This window comes from Orcinus orca, chromosome 16 (assembly GCF_937001465.1).
Source record: "Orcinus orca chromosome 16, mOrcOrc1.1, whole genome shotgun sequence".
In the NCBI taxonomy this organism is placed as follows: domain Eukaryota; kingdom Metazoa; phylum Chordata; class Mammalia; order Artiodactyla; family Delphinidae; genus Orcinus; species Orcinus orca.
Window position 1 is genome coordinate 19613484 of NC_064574.1, and position 22639 is coordinate 19636122.

A 22639-nucleotide genomic window follows, 5' to 3' on the forward strand; every position below is an offset into this window, starting at 1 on the left:
AAACTCACCTCTCTTATAGATGAAGAAATTGGGGCTCAGAAAATTTAAGTGACCAGAAAGAATTTTAACTTCAAAAGTCAATCAGATTCTTTGTGTATGGTTGTAACAGAATTCCTGGCTAATCTTCACAAAATTCCAAACATGTTCACAACTGTCAATAAGGTACAATTGTTACTGACCCCTCTTCATGATTAATTTACATCAAACTGAAATAAGCCTACCCAATCATTCCAAATAACTTAGGGTTCAGGTTTTATATATGCATTTAAGGTGGCAACCATGCCCATTCACCTTGCCTGACCAGCGAACGATAAATAAAAGGCTGTCTGATTTTCTTTCCTGGATGCAGCTTACGAAGAAAGAAGTAAAACTTTGGCCTGATCTAACAATCCTGTACCCAGAAGCCTAAAATACCTACTGGTTTTAAGGGATACACTGCTAAACCAGTTAACACCCCCAGGTAGAAATATTTGCATGAGTTTAGTGGTTATCAGCAGGTGGCTAACAGTGTTAACCAAGCTTATTACAAGCTACATAGTGACTTAGGTAGCTGCATAAGTCACTAATGCAACTACAATTCAACCCAAGCACAAACATTTACATTTTGTTAAGAGAGAAAAGGCAAAGGAACTGGCAAAGATTTCTGACCATTTTATCAACTACTCTATGATCTTTAAGGATTTTACCACTCCAACCTTCTTCTAAATGATTAGGGTAATCAGATCAGAGCAGGAGAGTCCTTTGCTTCCTTATAAACAAAAGCAGAGACTTTTCTGGTATAAAGAAGGGTTCTTTGCCAAGCTTTGAGGCAGACCTCTTTACACTGACTTCTGACAACAGGTTTTGAGACTTAAAGCAGTAGCTGTAAAATATCATGTGCTCTTCCTTCAAAGATAGTCAAGTGTGTGGAGGATGGGGGTGGGGAATAGTTATTCAACCAAAAGATGCCTTCCCCAAAGAGGCCCTCAAACAACATTGTCAAAGATAATCTCTGCTCATCTCTGACACACAGATATATAGCCAGTGCCTTAGGAAAGTGGACAGTGGAACGATTTGGGTGAAAACAGTGGGTGAAAAGATTAATTTTCTAGGGACTTCCCTGGTGATCCAGTGGGTAAGAATCTGTGCTTCCAATGAAGGGGGCCCAGGTTCGATCCCTGGTCAGGGACCTCGATCCCACATGCATGCCACAACTAAGAAGCCTGCATGCCACAACTAAAGATCCTGCGTGCCACAACTAAGACCCAGCACAGCCTAAATATTAAAAAAAAAAAAAAGAAATTAATTTTCTAAAGAAGATATTCATCACCTGCTCATTTATTAAATCACTTCTATTGGGATAAATCCTTGTATCTTCTCCTTCCTCCCTGACCTTTAAACCCATGGATACCACATCCCCAGAAGCTGGAGTTTTAACAAAATCCCCATTTCTACTTAACACTCTACATCCAGTATGTTCTAACACTTTGAGACTGTTTTTGTCTAGGACAGACAACAAGCTGGTCTCAATGATAAAGACTGGCATCCGGAGTGTGGTCAGTATCAGGGGTGTGCAAGAATCTCCTCAGGAACTTAATGCCAAACTAAAAGCAGTCACGAAGACTGAGAGCCTGTCACTGAAAGGGGGATGGGTTGACGGGGTGAGAGAACTCTACCCTTCCTTCTCTCCCCACACAGCTGCCTAAATTCAGACTTTATCAATGTTGATCTAGTTTCAATCCAGGAAATCCAGTCTGTGATCCATCTTAATGGGTGGCTGATTTCAATTTGCAGCCCATGGAAGAGTCCTTATCACTGTTTTACAGTGATTCTCAGACAACATTTCCAAAATTCCAGTGCATAGTTAATAGCCTTTCAAAGTATGCAAGACAGAGGCTGTTATGGCTAAAAGTTCAAAGAGCTCCGGAATTTAAAAGAAAAATGTTGGGAGGATTCAGCTCTAAAGAAAGACACTAGTAATATTTCCAATTTTTAAAGTCCAAATTATCATTTTTTCTCCCCAAATGTGTATTGTATATAAACGAGACCTTTTGTCATGAACTAACTTGTTCATTATTGAAACTAATGGGGTTTCCTCATTAGGGACCTAGTACTCTCAAGCTAATAACACGAAAAACTCCAGGGAGAAAATGCAGATGTAAGTATTTCTTCTTCTCTCCTTAAAGAAGCTGGGGTTCACAATATTCATTCATTCAAATATTTACTGAGTACCAACTCTGTGTCAGGCATTGTTCTAGGTGTGGCAAAACAGTACCAAGTCTCTGGTCTCATGAAGTCCCATAATAAGCATCATAATCACCCCAACCCAGCAGCTGTTAAATGAGTAACTCTTGAAAGGGAGGGGGAAAAAAGGGTCTCCATAAGGGTCTCCCAAGTTTCCCTGGACTTGGCCCCATGAAGTTCCAGAATCAGACTTCAATACTGCAGCTGGAAGGTACCTTCATAAGAAGTGATAGATGCCAAGTCAAAGAAAGGGCCAAACAATCAGATGAAGGTTGCCAAATATTTTGCAAAGTACTTAAGTTTTTCTCCTCAATGTTCAATACTTGGTAAAATTTCATCATCAGAAACTTAGTAGTATAATGCATTAAAAGACTAAGAGTTGCTCAAAGATAGCAGTCTAGCATTTTCCATTTTGTTTTTACCAGCTCTGCAACACAATCTCAAATTCTAAAACCAATCACAACATCTTCCCAAGTGTCTATATGCTTAGAAGAAATGCCACAAACTGACTTAAAAACACCTAAGTGGACCTATCTTGGTTCTTAAACATCAGCAATTCTGTAAGATTAGTGGCCAGATGTTGTTCCATGTCCTTGCCTTGGAAAAGACACACCATGAAGCAGCCAACTGGTGTGCTTTAGGCCTCAATCTCATACAAAAAAGGGTTAAATGGTCATAGGATGTTTTCTCTTCCAGTCCACTTCCTCATTTAAATTGGACTCCTTTTATGCTTTTACAACACTACAATTACCTTAATCTGTCTTTTCAGTCCCTTCCTGTCTATGCACCCTATTTTAACTTGTTTTATAACCTTCTCTCCCATCCTACTCCTCCCATTATGCACCTTAAATTCAAGTTCATCTTCCTCTCTTCTTCTGGCTCTTATTCCCAGGGACCAACTGATTACATTAAAAATAAAAAAAACATGCAATGTCATGACGGGGTCCTAGGTAATTTATTTCTCTACTCTGGTCTCAAGTTTTCTAGTCTGTAAAATGACCTCTACTGATCTCTTACACTTACAGTCCCAAGAATTCTATGATCTTTAAAAATTGTTTTAGTTCAAACAAATTAGGATAAAAAGAAAAAAATCTAAATGCTTAAAAAATCTCTTTTAAGAGCAGTGGTTCTCAAACTTTCCTATGTGTGAGACCTGGGAATAAGATCATCCTCAGATATGTGTATTTTAACACAAGCTCTCCAGGTGACTATAATCTATAATCATATTTTGAAAAACCCTGCTCTGTCATGTCTTGGTCCTTTGAGCAGTGATTAATACCAAGTACCAGCCACCTACAATAATGGACATGCTACCGATTTTATTTTCAGTTTCTACTTCAACTGGGTCTCTCTGTTCCTTTAAAAGGCAGGCACAAGGTGCTTGCTGAGTCAGTCCCTGGGGATTTTTTTAAATTTACAGCTGAGTATACTGAGGCTCTACAACTGAGGAAGAAAGAGGTTTTCACCTGCTACTTTCCCAGCCCCTATTTGAAAGGAAGAAGGAAGAGCTACATTAGGGGTGACACAGCTACCCCAACTTAGATAAGGAGTAGGGTAGTCAGGTGCTTTAGAATAGAAATTTCCTTTGTTGTTTGGACATCGGGCACAGACGTGCTTAGAGACAGAGGTAACTTGAGTCCTGCCACTGGGACTCAGTTGAGAAGATGAATGACTAGAAAAAAGATAGAATAAGACTTAATGAAGCTGCAAGCTCACAGTAAACTTTTGACACTTGGCTTATACAGATTCCTCTGGAAGCCAGAGGCTACCAAGTTTTATGAAAAGAGTCCCGTGAGCTTCCTGTGATACATACAAGTGTGAATCAGCAAGGTAAGCATCTGGCACTACTCACCAAGCCAGGGGTCAGCAAAATTTTTCTCTAAGGGGACAGGTAATAAATAGTTTTAGGCTTTGTGGCCCATTCAATCTCTGTTGCAGATACTCAGCTCTGCCACTGTAGCACAAAAGCAGCCACAGATTATATGTAAATGAATGAGCATGGCTGCATTCCAATAAAATTTTATTTATGGACACTGGAATTTGCATTTCATATAATCTTCCTGTGTCATGAAATAATATTCTTTTTTTAAATTGAAGTATAACTGACATAACATTATATTAGTTTCAGGTGTATTTAATAATTTTTTCCCCAACCAGTAAAAAAATATAAACACCATGGGCCATACAAAAGAAGGCACAGTTTTCAGAACTCTGCAATTACTTAACAGTGACTAGAAACTATCCCCAATGCCACCGTAGAGAGAGCGGTGCCATTCTGAAGCTCGGTGTGTAAATGAATATCCTCCTTGCTTTACCTAAGGCTTTCCCCTAAATGATATCCATGCTCAGCCTGGTTCCCTCTTCTCTCCTCCTTTCAAACAGCCCGTGAATGGCCATACTTGATTTAAAAGTGGTTAAAATCTACTTGCTCTACAAAACTAGACAGAGTCAGTCACACGAATGAGAACTCTGAAGGGGAGGCCAAGGCTGAGCCCACTGCTAATTCTGCTTCTTAAGCAGCAAGCTAGTTAAATTTGTTATTTATCCCCCTTGAAGTGGTAACAACATCACACTTGTTCACACTCCTAACCACCTCCAATGAAACTCCTTAGTATATAAGCAGACTTCAGAGATCCTTCTAAAATAAGGGGGTTGGGGGGGCGGGGGTCTAGTAAACCCCTGGTTAACAAAAAGATCCTTTTTCTTGAGTACTCAGATAAACAGAAGTTTTACTGATTTTTGGAGTAACTGGCTCCAAGCACAAGGTGAACTGCTTAAAAATAAATTATCCAGGGGTCTCTGCTGCACAAGCCGGCAAGCCTTCCTTAATAAGGAAAGGATTACACATTAAACTGTAACAGAGCCTTCTAGTCAATGATATTAGTCTGATAAGGATCCACTAAATGAAGGCAAGTGCTCTAAGAAATGCAAGTCCTTGGTCTGATACCACACAGGTCACTCCACTACAACCCAGGATTCCCAGGAGGCAACTGAGTCACCCAGGCTCCCCTTTACCTTGTTTTGTGTCACATTTAAGAACTCAAGCTGTGGCATCAGACAGGCTTCGATTAGCCTCCCAGCTGTGTGGCTTACTACTAACTATAGCCTTGAGCCTCAGTTTCTTCAAAAGTGGAGATAATAAATGTTCAAAATTCAGCTACTTATTTTATCCCAATTCCATTTTGTCTTCCCACCCTCAAAAATAACAGATCATAATTTGAAGCTAAAGCTGAAGGAAACTGGATCTGTCCCTGGTCTTTAAGCAATTTACTCAAGTTATTTTCTAAGACCTCATACGTTCACTATACGCCAGTGGTCAAGGCTATAAAATCTCACTTTGTTCCACCAGACTAAGATTGTCTGGCTAATGGTGGACTAGATTACTTATAAGTAAGTCAACACTCACTCACTATGTTCACTGTGAGCGTACAAATGACAGGAAGACCCCAAATGGGGTGGAGAAGTTGAGTTCTGATCTGCTTTTACTATAAGCAGCACCTTGGGTGAGTTAAAATCTTGGGTGCTATTTGCTTGCCTGGACAATCTTAGATTCTCTACCACTTACAGTGAGACATTAATTTATTACTGACTACAGTGGAACAAATATGAATTAACTTCTTGTCATAGCAACATACTAAAAACTTGCAATTTCAAATTAAGTTGTGAGCTAAAACCAACCATTTTAAAGGACAGTGATCCATAAGGTATTATATGTAAACATAAGTTAATCTGTTTTTGTCAACTACAAAACAGACATGACCTATCTCATAGGGTTGCTGAGATAAAATGAAAATTTATTCAATCCACAGGTACCTTAAATGTTCACCTTTGTGTAGCACTAAAGGGGTCAAGTAAAATGGAAAACTGTCTGAGCTTTCCAACTGCTGTGGTAAACTCAACTTTACTTACCAGTCATAAATCCTCTTAGCATGTCACCCAGGATAAGGCAATGTAGACTTACAGAAGGAAGTTCTTTATTCAAACTCATAACATAAATTCATACCTGTTTTGGATTTTGAAGTTCCAAGAGCCCCAACCTCCCATATTCCAAGTAAAATCTAAACCCAAATCTCTTTGCTCTTATCTAAATTTTACCTAGAGCTGTGCTGTGCAATATGAAGCCACTAGCCACATGTAGCTACTTTAAATTAAAGAAAAAATAAAACTTGAAAATTAAGTTCTTTAGCCACACTAGCCACATTTCAAAGGCTCAACATGGCCAGCAGCTACCATGTGGAATAGCACAGATCAAGAACAATTTCCATCATGACAGAAAATTCCACTGGACAGTGCTGACAAAACCAGGACTGAGACTTCCTGTGTCCTGATGCCTTGCCTAGCACTCTCCACTCCACCAGTGACTCCTCTGCTGGAGCCCAGTCAGGGGCCTTTTCCCTACACGGCAAGACACTATGTTGTGTAGCTCCTCAAGGTCAGCCGAAGTTTGCCATCTCAAAAGCAGGCCACTTCTGCAGAGTTCCAGGGGAATCAGAGACTCAACGAGTGCTGCCCAGAGAACATTTCAACTAAGGCATTAGTCCACTAAGGTATAAGTTAAACCAGATAGAGCAATTATTTTAAGCTTCAGGAGTATGGCAAGGAAGTCCCATTTTACTAACTCATCTTTGTTCTCTAAACGCAAGACAAAGTTGGAATTTTTTACTTTTGCCTCTGAAAGTAATTAACCAGTACAAGATCCTTAAGAGGGTTATTTGCATTTTACATACTCTTCTGTAGTGAGTAATGTTTTCACAAGGACATTTCCGTACTGAAAATGCTTCTCCTTTCCTAGGAGGCAGAACTTAAAAGAGAAAAAGGACTTGTCTAACCTGAAAATGTACCTTCTCAGGCCAGCTCAATTAGGACAGGCTCATTCCTGCAGGCTTGCCTTCCTTTGCTTCTATTAAGTTGGCCCTTAATGCCTGGGAAGTAGTGAAAGTGACTACAAACCTCCTGCCAGTGCTGCATAGGAACCCACCAGCTCAGCCTAAACTGCCCATTTCCAATGGGCGTGGGCCTCAAACGGCCCCAAGTCCACACCTTGTCTGGCCATAAAGGTATCAAGTGTGTCGATGCGTTGCTTCATGCATCCTATTACTAATTCAGCCAACGGGCCCTTTTTGTCCAGAATATCACTACTGACTGTGCTTGAAATGCACAGGTCATTCTCTGGGTAACTAGCTACAGAAAGTGTAAGCCTGAATACATATATGCTCTTTAGAAGCTTTCCTGGTGCTAATCATGTAACTGGCTCCTATTTTTTGCTCCCATTTTGAATTACTCCAAATTCCTAACTATAAGGAAGTATAAGTATCAAACAAGTATTGAGGCCCAGACATGGGCCTTGTGAAAAAAACAAGGAACACTGTTTAAGAGGTTGAATTACTACAAAACTAGTTATAGGCTTCATATGAATCAGAGTCATAATCTGCTCAAGGCCACCCAACTACCGAGAGTTGAATCCAAGTTTATCTCACTCCAAAGCCTATGTTTCACTGGTGAGCACATGGACTTCAACTGTCTTTCATTCCTCCTAAAAATGTGAGAGGTGCAATAGGAGAAGGTGAACTTCAAATCTTACTCTATTCCACTGGTCCTGAAACCTCAGTGTGTATCAATCATCTGGCTGACTTGGTAAAACCTAGACCGTGAGCCCCCACTCCCAGAGCTTGAGCCAGTAGGTTTGCATGAGGGCCAAGAACTTGCATTTCCCCCAACAAGTTCTCAGGCAATGCTGATGCTGCTGATCAAGAAACCACACTTTAAGAACCACTGCTCTATTCAAATCCTCCCATTTCAATCAGTGCCATCAGTAACTAAAGACCCCTAGTTTAACCTAAAGATAGTGCCCTCCACAGGTTAGATCCACAGCATTCCACTAAACTACGCTCCACTTCACGTCCTCAAGCCCTGCCTTCAACATCCTACGAACACTAGCATGAAAACTGCCTCTCACTCTTCATGCTCCACTTAGTCAACCAATCTTAAAAGATGACATCAGGATCAAATAATGGCTAGTTAAACATGGAAGTAGGAGAAAGGATTAGGATTCTGATGAGACACATAGTTAAACAGCTGCAAAGGCAGTTAACTATCTCTGCTATTTATCTAAATGCTCGTTGAAAGGTAGAAGATATTTATTTAAATTAGAGTGAGATAAGTAATAAGCATTTATAAACATATGGAAAACACTGTTCTGATGCCTTTTTAAAAATTCTGTAAATTTAATAACTAGACCAATGGAGTACCTTAATCAAATGAAACAAAACAGATCTTAGCCAAATAAAATAGTTCACATAGATCAGTTTCTCCAAAGGTGACTTATGGGTCACCTGTATTAGAATCATTTTGAATTGTTAAAGATATATTTAAAATGTAGATTTCTCAATAGCTCCACAACAGAATCAACTTCAAGGCATAGGACTAGGAATATGTATTTTTACCAAGCACTCCCAGGTAATTCTTATGCAAATTAGCTTAAGAACTGAAAACTCAGTGTAAAGCTCTCAATGTTCCTAACTTGATTTTCAACCAGTTGGTGAGCTAGGAGAGAGGGAGGATCCCATTTCACAACTAAACATTTGTTAAAAGCATCTGTATTGACCATATAAGATGAGATAGTGCTCTTGCCCACTTCCTAGTAAGTAATAAGCCAACCACATAAATTTCTAAAGCCTAGAATGAAAAATTGGAAGAGGACAACAAAGGCTCAGTGAAAGCCAGAGAAAAGTGGCTACTTCTGGCTTGGGGTTAAGTGTTGATTGCAGACAGATTTCACTGGAAAGGAAACTGAGTATCTAAGACTATGCCTTCAATATTGAAACAAGCTCTGAGATGTTTCTAACTCTCAAGGAGTTTACAATACTTAATGCCTTCCTAAAAATAGATAGGAAAATGGAGATGATATACTTATCTAAACTGTACCAAGTTCTAAACACTAAGGAGGCATTCCAGGGTAAAAAGGAATATTTTAACAGAACAAAACATGATCATAGACTTCTGGGAGAAGAACGCACACTGAACTTCATTTCTGGGAAACAGGGTTGCTGCAGAAGGCCTTTAAAAAAATATATCAAGTTTTCAGTAAATGTACTGAGCAAAATTATCTTCACTTTTGTACAACAGCACCTACTGGCATGCATATTTACACATGTGCAATCAGGATGAATTCTGTTTGATAGTCTGCTAGTCTTATTTATGCAAACGCTTTCACTGTTTTCAGTCACTTATAGACATATTTCATCATATTGTACTATAACTTTGAACTCTTCCCCTAAAAATTTGAGCTTAACACAAACACTACCTGACATCTAAATTCTAGAAGTTAGCTCCAGTCCTAAATAAGTTCTATAACATTTTCAGGACTACTGAGGGAAAATTTTTAGCTTCTTGTTTGCCCACTAAAATCTGTTTCCCCAAAGAGAAAACAAGCACATTTCTGCTTATAGACCACTTTCCCAACATTCTGAGATTAGGAGGGTGCTAACATCTGTAAAAAGATTATAAACTTCTGTGGAAGTGTGATTTTTATATTACACTGCACTCAAGGGAGGAAGAAGGTGATTTGATTTTTAAGTGGAAAGAGTAATTAATTATGGTCAAACCACCATCAGCTGAATCTCCACTGAGCCCACCCCGTCTGTCTGTCGTGGACTTCTGTATGCTAAGGGAGCTAACTGGGAGACTTTTCAGAGCTGGGCTGTGTGGCCTTGGAGAGCTTTCAGTTTGGAAGTCAAGTGTAACAAGCCAGCAGTTGCAAAGACTAGCCAATTTGTATTCCTCCTCCCCATTTTTGTTCTTTCCTGGTTAACTAGAACTGTGAAAATTTCGATGTTAAATAGCAAGAACTACTGTCATTGCATCTACTCCTGCGAAAACACACTGATTATAAGAATAAGGCAGAGTAAAGCTAACGTTTAGTCTCAATCAGTTTTCTAGTGTTCAAATCACACTATACATAACACTACTATGTACTCTGAACCTTCCTCTGAGGAGTTTAACAGCTTTCATGTATTGCCCGTATCAAGACACCTCATGGATTAGGAAGGAGTAACAATAGTAATATATTTGAAATGTTTCATACAATTAGTTTCCCAGGACTTTAAGTCCTGAGTCTAACCTCTAAGATTTCAGTTCTTCAAATTTAATAAGATGGTGATTTCACAGCTTTTATTTTAGGCAATGCATTCAAGGATTTAAACTATTTCAAGCAAATACTTGATTAGCTACTGTCATATGAATCTCTTGCACAGAATGTGAACGTTTCTAGTCACCCTGACAAATGTACCTGTTCGGGGAAACCTGAAAACTAATTTCCTAAAATTCATGCAAAACAGGTAACTGATACAAAAAGATAATGGAAAATACACAGAACTTAAAACTAAACTTTTATTCTTCTATTCCAGGTGAAAAAGTTTTAATGAGCTTATAGGTATCCTAAATTTTTTTTTTCTAGAACAGTTATGAGTTTGGACATCTTTGGAAATCTAAGGTCCTAGCTTTTCCAATTCTTTCCAAGGAGGGAAAAAAAAATCTCCTAGGATTGGAAATAAATGGAGACATCACTCTTTTTCACTGATAGTGAAGCATTAGCTGCCAGAAAGTACCTTCCGTTCCCACTTACCCTGGTACGACAGGAGCCTTTGCACTGATGAAAACACATGGAATCTCAACAGAGGAAGTAAAAATACAGGCCTGCAACTTACTAACCTCAAAGTGTTCCTTCTGAGAGCCCTATGGGTTTGTCTTGTTCATCTGTATCTAGTCACTACAGGTATTTACTCTGTGAATGTTTAAATAAATGAACATGGCAACTTCAAGTTTCCATTTGCAATTAAACATGAACGTTTTACCTTCCTAAGAAGATCTCTTAAATACTGCACCAACCCAAGGGCAAAGCGGTATGAGAAACGAAGTGGTTTGTACACAGTCACAAAGTAAAGGCGAGTCAGCACCCTCCTGAGCCCGCCCATCTCAGATTCACAGCAACAGTATCATATTCAAAGCTCCCTAGTGACCCTTCTCCCCTGGAGTAAAATCTCACAATACCCAAATTTAAAGAAATTGAAGTTCCCTTTGTACAGAAGACTAACGAAGCAATCTCTGAAAAGGTGATTGGGTGATTTTTTTTTTTTTTTTTAATTTAAGGACTGGAAAGGAACTCAAAATTTTTTTCTAAGTTTTTACCTTTACTAAAGTAATCCTCAGGACTTCCCTGGTGGCGCAGTGGTTAAAAATCTGCCAGCCAAGGCAGGGGACACGGGTTTGAGCCCTGGTCCGGGAAGATCCCACATGCCACAGAGCAACTAAGCCCGTGTGCCACAGCTACTGACCTGCACTTTAAAGCCCGGGAGCCACAACTACTGAAGCCCATAAGCCTAACATCCCGTGCTCCACAACAAAAGAAGCCACCGCCATGAGAAGCCCACGCACCGCAACAAAGAGTAGCCCCCACTCACTGCAATTAGAGAAAGCCCGCGCACAGCAACAAAGACCCAATGCAGCAAAAAATAAATGAATAAATAAATTTAAATAAATAAAGTGATCCTCACATGCTATTTAATCCTCAGTATTAGACCTAGTTTAGATGCAAAGGACTAAGACTCAGAGATTAACTTGTTCAAAGACATCGCCATTGAGCAGAAGTGCAAGAGCTCAAATTGAAATATCCTTTCCACTACATTATGGTTGCCTGATTTGGCGGTGGTGGGTGGAGACACATGGATCCCCTCCCCACCCAAGGCTATTCACATTCTTAATCAGAGAAAAATGATGTAAGAGAAAGAGGTCCAAGCTCTGAAGACTTTTAAACCCAATCCTATTTCTGACACTCTAACATACGGAGGGCAATAGAGACATGCAGTATTAATATTCACTTTCTCACTTTTTTTCCTAAGTACTTTAAGAACCATTTGTTCCTGAGATGTTTATCTTTTCAAGACTTTATCTCTGAGACTCTTTAAAATTAGACCCTGTGCTGTAATTTTGATCCTACAAAATTATTTTCTCTGGACTACCTTTAATTGAATATTAATTTTGAAGTCTGTTCCTGTTGTGATGCTACTCGGATAATCCTTTTGATCCATGGTATAAGATCTCTACTAAGATCCATTTGGTTTAGTTTAATGTACAATAGTAAACATATCCCTAACTAACTTCGGTTTATCTTAAATAGTACTTCCAAATTAAAAATTCAAGGCAATTCAATAATCAGCATTACCTAGACTTATGAGCCATTACTAAAATTTTTTTCCATGGAATCCCCCAAATGCCTATACTCATGCACAATTGTTAACATGGAGTTTGCTACTTAAGTTCTCATACCTAAGTTTTATTATCTAAGGCACTTATTCCCAAGAATTATTATTTCACAGCAAGTTGAGCTGGTCACTTTGAGCAACCATCTGAATAAATGAAAAATAAAAGTAACTCTCAGGTGCTTTGAGTCTTCTCAGTTTAAAAATATTGAGGTGGGGACTTCCCTGGTGGCACAGTGGTTAAGAATCTGCCTGCCGATGCAGGGGACACGGGTTCGAGCCCTGGTCCGGGAAGATCCCCCCACATGCCACAGAGCAACTAAGCCCGTGTGCCACAACTACTGAACCTGTGCTCTAGAGCCCACAAGCCACAACTACTGAGCCCGTGTGCCACAACTACTGAGCCCGTGTGCCACAATTACTGAAGCTTACGCGCCTAGAGCCTGTGCTCCGCGACAAGAGAAGCCACCGCGATGAGAAGCCCACGCACTGCAAGGAAGAGTCGCCCCCACTCGCCGCAACTAGAGCAAGTCTGCGCGCAGCAACGAAGACGTGATGCAGCCAAAAAATATATATATATTATATATATAATATATATAATATATATTATATATATATATATTGGGGTGGCAGGTAGTAAAAGAGTACCCTTTGAAGAACCATGATGGCGGAAGACATACTGAGTTCTGTGGTTTAAAAAAAAAAAACAAACCACAAATAATGAACTAGGCATTTCACTGATTAAATGTATCTAAAAGATAAACCCTTGGTTATCTTTCTTTTTTAATTGAGGTATAAATGACATATAAGCTCTGGGTGACTTTAATAGAAAACCCATAATTCTATTAAAAGGTTGAGAAATTACCCACATCAATACACTTCCTTCATTTCTAAGCCCACCTTTATTGCTGGAAGAAGTTCTTTCAGCAGTAACCACCTTGCCTTAGACTTATTCTTAGAAAAGTAAGAACCAGGTAAACATTTGGCTCCTACTTAGGCCAAACCTAGATATAGATACACCATCTTTTATTTTATGGTGATTGCTTAATAGTCAGAAGAGAGCCACATAGGCTATGCAGTTCAGTTAGGTAAAGACTCTATCTACCAACTCTAGTTATGTGTTACTGTTCACTGTGTAAATGTCAGGAAGATTTAAAATGTTAACAGAGAATACCAGTGAGGGAAGGAAAGAGCCACCAACTCACTACTTCAAATCTAACATTCAAGATAAAGATCCATCTCAGAGCAGAAGCTGTCTAATCAAAGTTTAAATTTTAAAATGTGGGTAGAGAGACACCTTCATATACTCATTTAAATCTCAATAGCTTGTGAAGCATAGAAATATCATCCTTGTTTACAGATGAGAAAACAAGGTATACGTACGCTAGCGCACACATATACAATCTTAAAAAACGGTACTGATGAACCTAGTGGCAGGGCAGGAATAAAGAAGCAGAGAATGGACTTGAGGACACGGCCGGGGTGGGGGGGGCAGGGAAGCTGGGATGAAGTGAGAGAGTAGCATTGACATATATACACTACCAGATGTAAAATGGATGGCTAGTGGGGAGCTGCTGCATAGCACAGGGAGATCAGCTTGATGCTTTGTGACGATCTAGAGGGTTGTACAGCAGAAACTAACACAATACTGTAAAGCAATTATACTCCAATAAAGATTTTAAAAAAAAAGAAAAAGAAAACAAGGTATAGCGGCCAGGACAAGTTTCATAGTAAGAACAGGGACTTAATCCAGATTGCTCTGATTTCTACTCCAACTTTCTATTTTACCACAGCTGCTCAAGAGCATTGTATCTCCCCAGAGCCTCCCTCTTCATCACTTATTCTCCTACTTCAATAGCAATCTGGTTCCAGCCTTAATACCATAGCATCTCTTGAAGATATAAGGGGTCTAAGGCTACCTCTAACAGCATATAATTAAGGACAGCCTGTGACATCTTTTTTTTTTTTTTTGGCTGCGCTGAAGGGCATATGGGATCTTAGTTCCCCAACCAGGGATCGAACTCACACCCCCTGCAGTGGAAGCACAGAGTCTTAACCACTGGACTACCAGGCACGTCCCGGCTGTGACATCTTATTAGAAGCTTACCAATTACCACCTGACTGGGGTTTCTGGAATCTGGACTAAGGCAGTATGCTACCAAAAAGGGGAGATGAGAGGGACTTCCCTGGTGGCACAGTGGTTAAGAATCCTTCTGCCAATGCAGGGGACACGGGTTCAAGCCCAGGTCCAGGAAGTTCCCACATGCCGTGGAGCAACTAAGCCCGTGCGCCACAACTACTGAGCCCGTGTGCCACAACTACTGAGCCTGAGCTCTAGAGCCCGTGACCACAACTACTGAGCCCATGTGCCACAACTACTGAAGCCCGCACGCCTAGAGCCCATGCTCCGCAACAAGAGAAGCCACTGCAATGAGAAGCCCACACACCACAACAAACAGTAGCCCCCGCTGGCCGCAACTAGAGAAGCCCGTGTGCAGCAATGAAGACCCAACGCAGCCAAAAATAAATAAATAAAATATTTTTTAAAAGATATTTTAAAAAAAAGGGGGGAGATGAGGTTTTCCCACAAATCTGTACTATTCCCATTAAATTCAGATTTATTCTTTTTTTATTTTTAGAATTTATTTATTTTTTTATACAGCAGTTCTTATTAGTTATCCATTTTATACATATTAGTGTATATATGTCAATCCCAATCTCCCAATGAGATTTAATGAATACAAAAACATAGTGTCTACCAAACTCTCAAAATTAGTTCCCTTCCTCCCACTTCCCCTTCTGCTGCCAAGCAAGAGCTCAGATAGCTGACTACAAAGAAATAAAGGGGCTACCTTATAGGAGCTGGGTAAAGCAAGGGGGTCTCAGCCAATGAGATTCCCTAATCCACTTATCTTGAAATCTAGATCAGTCTTCTGCCCAACCCGTATTCTGCCTACAAAACTTTATAAATCTAGGCATTCGTATCTGGTAGCAAGGTTAAAATCTGGACTTTTACTAAGGGGCAATGAGTACACTTCTAGTGTATTCTAGTGTAGGAACAGCCTTCAACTAACAACTTTTTTTTGGTAAACTCCAAATAGCCAAGGATATCTCCTCCAAGGTTCCTGCCCTCTATCTTTCCTAGGCTGTGCTGAGAAAAATACAAAGAATATTGGACCAAGGGTTGGCGGATGTGTTTTTGTTCTTAAAATACAGGAAAATGTCATAATACCCAGGGATCTATTAAACTTGTTCTCAGCAACGTCAACAACAAAGACAAGCGAATTAAAGTCCTCAATTATGCTGACTGCTTTAACACCTTTTGTTGAAGCTTATCTAGGTGTGTCTCAGGAATGCTAATGAACTGAGTTCTTCGGTTCCTTAAATCCACAGAAACAAAGTTAACTTCAAAGGCTCAGAGAGGAATTAACCTGAGACTGGTAGAGATGCACGCACCTCTACCCAATCTAATGAGGAGGGCAGAAGGGAGATGTAAATAAAAATATTTACTATACATTTCAGAAAAATTCTCAAGAACAGTACAGAAAGGTAAAGTTGGCAGGGAGATAACTGAGTGGATCTAAAAATATAAGGCAACAAATTAAAAACGAGTACCTACCAAAAAGAAATTTAAAACTTAAGTTGCCAATATCCCTTGCCGTTTCTTTCTTAACTAAACCTTACAGCCATAAATGACAGATAAAGACACAATACAAACTTTGACAATGGGTGGTCTAGCTTGATGATATTACAATCTGTATACCTAGACATATACTTGAGTCACTTCTCTCCCAGTCTGAAAAATATTTAGAATCTTTCTTGAATATACAGAATAAATATCATTTTAAATAATATCTACTGCTGCTAAAATCATTTAGCAAACTATTAGTCATTTCCTACAACACTACCCAAAATACCATTAATATCTAACAGATATTCCACTCTAAGCTTCTTCCCACCTAATAAAGCCAAGGCTACACCCACCATCACCACTCCCCCATCTTTATCCCCCTGCACAGTACCCAGGCCCTATGCTATCAACACAGAGCATACTACACATTGCTCACACCTAGATAGGCAGGTGGTGGGGGAAGGGCAAAGGTTGGCAAATGCTACGTCTTCCATACCGATGGCCTCTATTTTACATTTCCTACTTTAGCTACTGGCCTGAAGCCATGGGGATGGAAGGCTGCTTCACAAACTTCAGATTTACAAGGCATGGCAACAGAAAAGACTTGTTCCAACTATTACTACTCAAAGTTTAAAGACAATCTAAAAGCCTCCTTTAAACACAATATCTCATTCACTTCTAAAGGGCCAGTTGGGAACTTCTCCCATCCCAAACTTTTTACCTTAAGAAGCCAAATTCTCAACTGCTTGCCCAAATGCCCTCATTTCGCAAAGTTAATGAATTCAAAAATAATTAAGCGGCAGTCAGATAACCTTAACCACAGGATTCAGAAAAGTTAGTGAACTGACTCTCTTCCGTCTCCAAATGCAATGAATGGACCATATTTTACCTTTCTTTCAAGACAGTTTTTAAACTCAGGATCCCACATCAAATACTCATTTCAAGCATTTCCATAGCCTCATTCAAAAGTAAATAATTACATTGGAATCCATTTTTCCCAGTGAATCTAGAACTTTATTGGAGTTCAACATAGTTTCATATGAAAAACACGCAATCCCTCACAAAACACTTCTGGAGAAATAACTTTGGGTTTGAAGAAAATCAGTATTCTGCACTGTAAGTACGGCAAAAGCTGTTAAAGACCAATAACATACGTATGCACTCATACCCAACTACTAGGAAATAACATGAACAACTGAAGTATGTCTGAAAGTTCCTAAAATGAAATACACCCAGAAAGCACAACAGAATCACGTCCAATACCATTGGCAGCAACAGGTAACTGTTACTGTGATTAACATACAACACATATTCACAAGCTCAGAAGTCAGCCATGTTTTCTGCATGCCCCCACACACGCCGAAAACAAACAAAAACCCCCAACAGCTTCATTTTAGAATATAAGCTTTGAGACATGTTAAGAATCCCTGGCACTTGTATAAATGGATACTGACTCACCTAGAACAAACTAATGAATCTCTCTTCAAATTCTCACAATTCCCCATTATTATGCTGATGTTAAAGGAAAAAAGCCAGACTCAATTCTTTTTTTGCTACTGTTGGTTAAAATGAGATTTTGGAACTGACCCTGACTTCCTATTTTCCATTTTACTTTATCTACTTACCAAAGACAAGTATGAGTTAATTATAGCAAGCAATATTATCCAGTTTTCACTTTTTAAACCATGAGGTATTTCTGATTTAGTAACTACTTGATTTTCTTGTTTTACCGGTAACGTCGGAATCTAAAATTTGTTTGTGAGTTCTGACATGCTAGTAATCTAAAAAGCACATGTTGACAAGCAACTCCGTTTCATCTATAAAGATTCTACAGCAGCTCACTAATTCTGAAAAGGTGCCCCCAAGAAATCTGGCTGCAGTGGAAGGAAGGACAACACTGGAGCCCAGAGCTTAAGTGTTTCTGGATGGAGTAGGAAGACGTGCCAGATTTCATTTGAAGGTGCCATCAGTTTGGTTTTAAAAATGTGATGGGAATTTTCAGATAGCCACATCATTAGTTTTCCCACCTGCCATCCCAACCAGTGCCCAACAGCACAGAAGTATAACTATCTGTTAGCATCAGAAACAATTCATATTTAATTCCATCATCCAGTTTGAATCCACTAAGCTACTAGAATCAACACAAGATAATGCCAAACAATGAACCCATGTAACATTTCTGAGAATAATCACTGATGAAACCAAGCATTATACTTTACTCATGCCAGGGAAGAAAGAACCCTACTACTCCAGAGTAGATGGACAAAAACATCAAGCTCTTGAAACAGCAATAGGACCACTGACCCCCAACCTCATGTTACCATTATCAACACTACAGATAATTCAGTAGTCTGCACAGTACTGGGCTAATGACTCAGCCCCACTTCAATGAGTGCTACCAACACCTAGAAAAAGAAGCCTTTTCTCTTAGGTATAAGAGATTATGGTTTCTGCTCCTGAAACTCCCAGCAATACTTTAAATATACACACATTTCACAAATAACAGATTTTTCCCAGCAGTTGAGTATGGGCTGGAATGTTCTAAATTCTATACGAACAGTAACAGTTCTAACTATTGTAAAGAATGAACTCCAAAGGCAAAAAATCTTTCAGCTCTTAGGGGACGAGGGCAGGCAAATGAGGGAGTTTTGTTTTAACATTATTGGCACAGTTCATCTGTAAGATGGGTTTAGGTCCACTTAAAATCATGCTTAAGCAAACTCTTAATACAAAGATCAACAATAACTTGTCTGAGCATAATTAAACATTGATTTTTATCTTTTAAAAACTCTTTCATAGTTACATAAATCAATCACTAGTTACTAATGTATTACTTAATAGAGAAAGCAAACAGCTACTAATACTACATCTTTCTTCTAGACAATATTTACAAAGATAATACTCCACTGTCAGACCCTCAGTGTGGTGGGGAAGCAGTTAAAGTGCTTTTTCTTTTGGGAGCAGGTTTAGATAAAAAGCAAACAACAAACTATCAAATCTCTCCCTCTTGCCTTTTTCAGCTCTGTAAGAAAGCAGAGATGAGGCAGCTTTTAATTTCTTCATACTAGAATCATATATAGCATAGTGGCTAAGCTTGTGAGCTTTGTAGTGCCAACTCACTGCCCTTGGGAAAGCTAGTAAATATACCTAAGGCTCAGTTTCCTTATGTATGGAAATGGAGATAATAGTACCCAACTCATAAGGGTTCTTCCAAGGATTAAATTAAACTAGATGATCCAATGGAAAGAACTGAGATTCATGCCTGATAGACAGTAAACATTCAATAAATATCAGCAATTATTGCTATTACAAGTGAAAAAACACATTCTAAAAGTCAATAAAGCCAGTTTACTTCAGTCTCTAAAAAATGGCACTAAAGAGCAATAACCTACCCAGCCTACAATCATTCACATATTCAACAGTTCCTTTGTATAACCTAGGTGAGAACCATGGAGGTTAACTTTCTGAGGAGAAAGGACTACACTTTGTTTCATTACTAGATACATTACCTACTCAGCCCAGTCTGAGAGTCAAAAAACACTTATTCTGTATTAAGATCCTACCTTCCTCCAAGAGAGGTCAAAAGGACTTTTACATCCTCACCTGCCACATCCTTTCTTTGCTCCCACATCCCAAAGAAACGTATCTACACTCTGCGGTTTTCTGAACAGCAGGGGCCTCATCTCCCGCTTTTAAAACCCTGATAGGTTGACTAAACATAGTTAAGAAATACTCCAACTCTTGACACTCAGCACCTAGTCTTGCACAAGCAAGCCCAAAAGCTACCTCCTCTGAGAAATTTCCCCACCCCCAGACAAAATTAAATCCCCTAGTCACCCAAAGCATTTTGGGTATAGATTTGCCCCAGCACCTACCTTGTAATTAACTAATTATGTCTCCCCCACATAGACTGAAGGCAAGAGCAGCACTTTGTGGCCAAAGGTTCAGCTCTAGCACTAAGCACAGTGCCTGGCATATATTAGGTGCTCAAGAAATGCTACACTTTAACCAGATTCTCTCCTCGCAGAGTACCATCTCTTGCTGGATGCCCTACTTCAAAATCTGAACATAAGGCTGCTCGCAGTAGAGCAGGCTAACACGATGGACTGCTGATTACAACATCAGAAAACCTAGTCATCAGCTTCTCCCACTGGATAGGTTCCCAGAACCCAAACTCAACTGAGCAGGATTATGTACCATCAGAATCAGTGGGAATTCCCAGCACACTACAGAAGGTACCTTCTCCTTCAACAGGATTGTTGAAAAGCTCGCAGGGTGAGCTTTCTATTGGGGGAATCTTCACTCGGTAACTGAAGTGGAAATACTCAAAGAATAAATGCCTTGATTTGGCTGAAAAGGGTACAAAACATAAAGGTCAGGCAAAAGCAAGCTAGCTCTCGATTCCTGAAAAACAGAGGCTTCTGAAAAAGAATGAACAGGAAGCAGGGGTGGTGCTGGTCATCTTTGTTTCAATAAATAAAATCTTTTTTTCTACCCCACAGCTTACGAGAAATGCCTAATACACCAGGCCAGATGAGATGCTCAGCAACGTTTCCTCCTGACAACTACACTAAACTGCATTTCTAAAAAAAAAAAAACAGTGCCTTAGGAACCTCAGCCCCACTGAAGTTCTAGTCAGTAATACTTTAATTAAAAAAAAAAAATCAACATGCCTAAGCCCAACATTTACAATGGATGGCCAACAGAGAACTTACAAACTTTCTGAAGGCAGGTACCACTACCTTTGCAAAGAACACAACTTGGGGAAAGCAATCTCAAAATATAAAGAACTCCACAAAGGAGGGCTTTAGCTTTAGAGCCCTATTTCCTACCATAAACATCTTACCAGGGAAAGGGAGGAAAAAAAAAAAAAATCAACAGTTGCCGAAGGGTATCTTTCATTCTGGAAGCAGAAAAGGAAACAAACAAGAAGCAGTAAGAGGGAATAACACCCCAAATAAAGTTCTCTTTGGGAAAAAACAGTAACAGTTCAGGCTCCCAACCTTCCCCCTGGTGAGGTCTGTGATTTACGTGGCTTTGCTCCGCAGAAAGCTTTTTCTGGGCAGCTCAAGGAAGGAGCCAAGGGAGGGAGAGAAAGAGACATAGACACAGAAAGGAGAGGAGAGAGAAAAAGAAAATGGCGCAGAGACTAAGTCCCGACTGTCGACAAGGCGACTTTCCCGGGAGGAATCCGGGCCCGGAAAGACTACCAGAGGCCCGGCGGCGGGCGACGCGGGGTCTCCGTTGCCCCCTCTTGGGAGGGCCGCGATCTGGGGGCGCTGGGGTCCCCGGAAAGGGGGTCCAGAGGCGGCCCGATGGGAACAATGGGGCCGGTGAGCGAGGAGCCGGGACTTAGTCTCTGGGACGCCATGTCTGTCCTCTGCCCGGCTCGGGCCGGGCGCGGGGCCGGCGGTCGGGGGGACCGGGGTCGGGGAGGGGGCACACTCACCATTCAGTCGGAAATCCGCCTCGATCTGGGGAGAGAAAAGGAGGGACTATGAAACAACAGGCACATTCACCCCGCGGGCGGCGGGCGAGCGCGCGCTGCCGGGGGCCGGGCCCACCCTGCGCCCCCCGGGATAAGGGGGCCCCGGGAACGGCCTGAAGGGTCAGCCAACCCCCCTAAAACTGTAACTTGGCGCCTCCCGCCCGGGGCCCGGGGAGCCGATCTCCTCCGGCCGGCCACCCCTGGCGGGGGGCTCCGGCCTGTCAAAGCGACGGCCGGGCCGAGGCCGGGGCCTGCGCCGGGGGTCGTGGAGGGGCGGGGCGGGGCCGGGGGCCCGGGCGGGCCGGGCCGGGCAGGGCAGCACCTGGGAATCGTTGTGGAGATGGTCCCCACTCATGTCGGCCGGAGCGGCGAGCGCGGCGGAAGGCGAGGGGCGTCGAGGAGTCGCAGACGGCCGCGGCCGGCCTGTTCAGGCGGACAGGGGCTCCCGGAGACGCGGGTAAAGGGCGGCGGGGCGGGCCTGAGACTCCCGGAACGGCTCAGGCGGCGAGCGCGGCGGGCGGTGAGGGGCGCCGAGGAGACGCAGAGACGGTCGCGGCCGGCCTGTTCGGGCGGACTGGGGGTCCGGGAGGCTCCCGGAGACGCGGGTAAAGGGCGGCGGGGAGGGCCTGAGACTCCCGGAACGGCTGAGGCGGCGACAGCGGCGGCGAGGCTGACTGTTGCCGGCCTGGTGGCGACAGCAGACCCCAGCAGTTGTGTAACAGCCTAAGTTCGCATTTCAGCTCACTGCGCCTGCGCGGCCGCTTTTAAATGCGACGTCCCTGACGTCAGAGATTCCGGAAGGAGGCCGAGGGTTGCGGGACCCGCCCCCTCGTGCTTCCAAGGGTGGACCCGGCTTTGCATCGCAAGCCCCGCCCCTAGCCCTCGCGCGCCGATGTGATTTGCATAAGGAGCTGACTCCGCCCACGGCCGCCCACCCTGTGAAATCTTCTCTTCCTCTCCCAGCGCCTTTTCTCGGATCCCAGATCCCTCCCCTAGGCAGTGCGCAGGCGCAGCCCGGACACCGCCTCCGGACTGGGGCCG

General features: G+C 41.6%; 1 protein-coding gene across 1 annotated transcript in view; it reads right to left on the minus strand.

Moving 5' to 3' along the window:
* The window catches only part of TOP1 (DNA topoisomerase I), an 86389-nt gene extending 64041 nt beyond the window's left edge, over positions 1-22348 (minus strand). Inside the window, exons 1-2 of the mRNA XM_004272851.4 lie at positions 21921-22348; positions 21560-21584 (exon numbers count right to left, since the gene is read on the minus strand). Coding sequence (XP_004272899.1) covers positions 21560-21584; positions 21921-21953 — 58 coding nt within the window. The 5' untranslated portion in view covers positions 21954-22348. The remainder of the gene's footprint in view (positions 1-21559; positions 21585-21920) is intronic.
* Between the last annotated feature and the right edge of the window lie 291 nt (positions 22349-22639).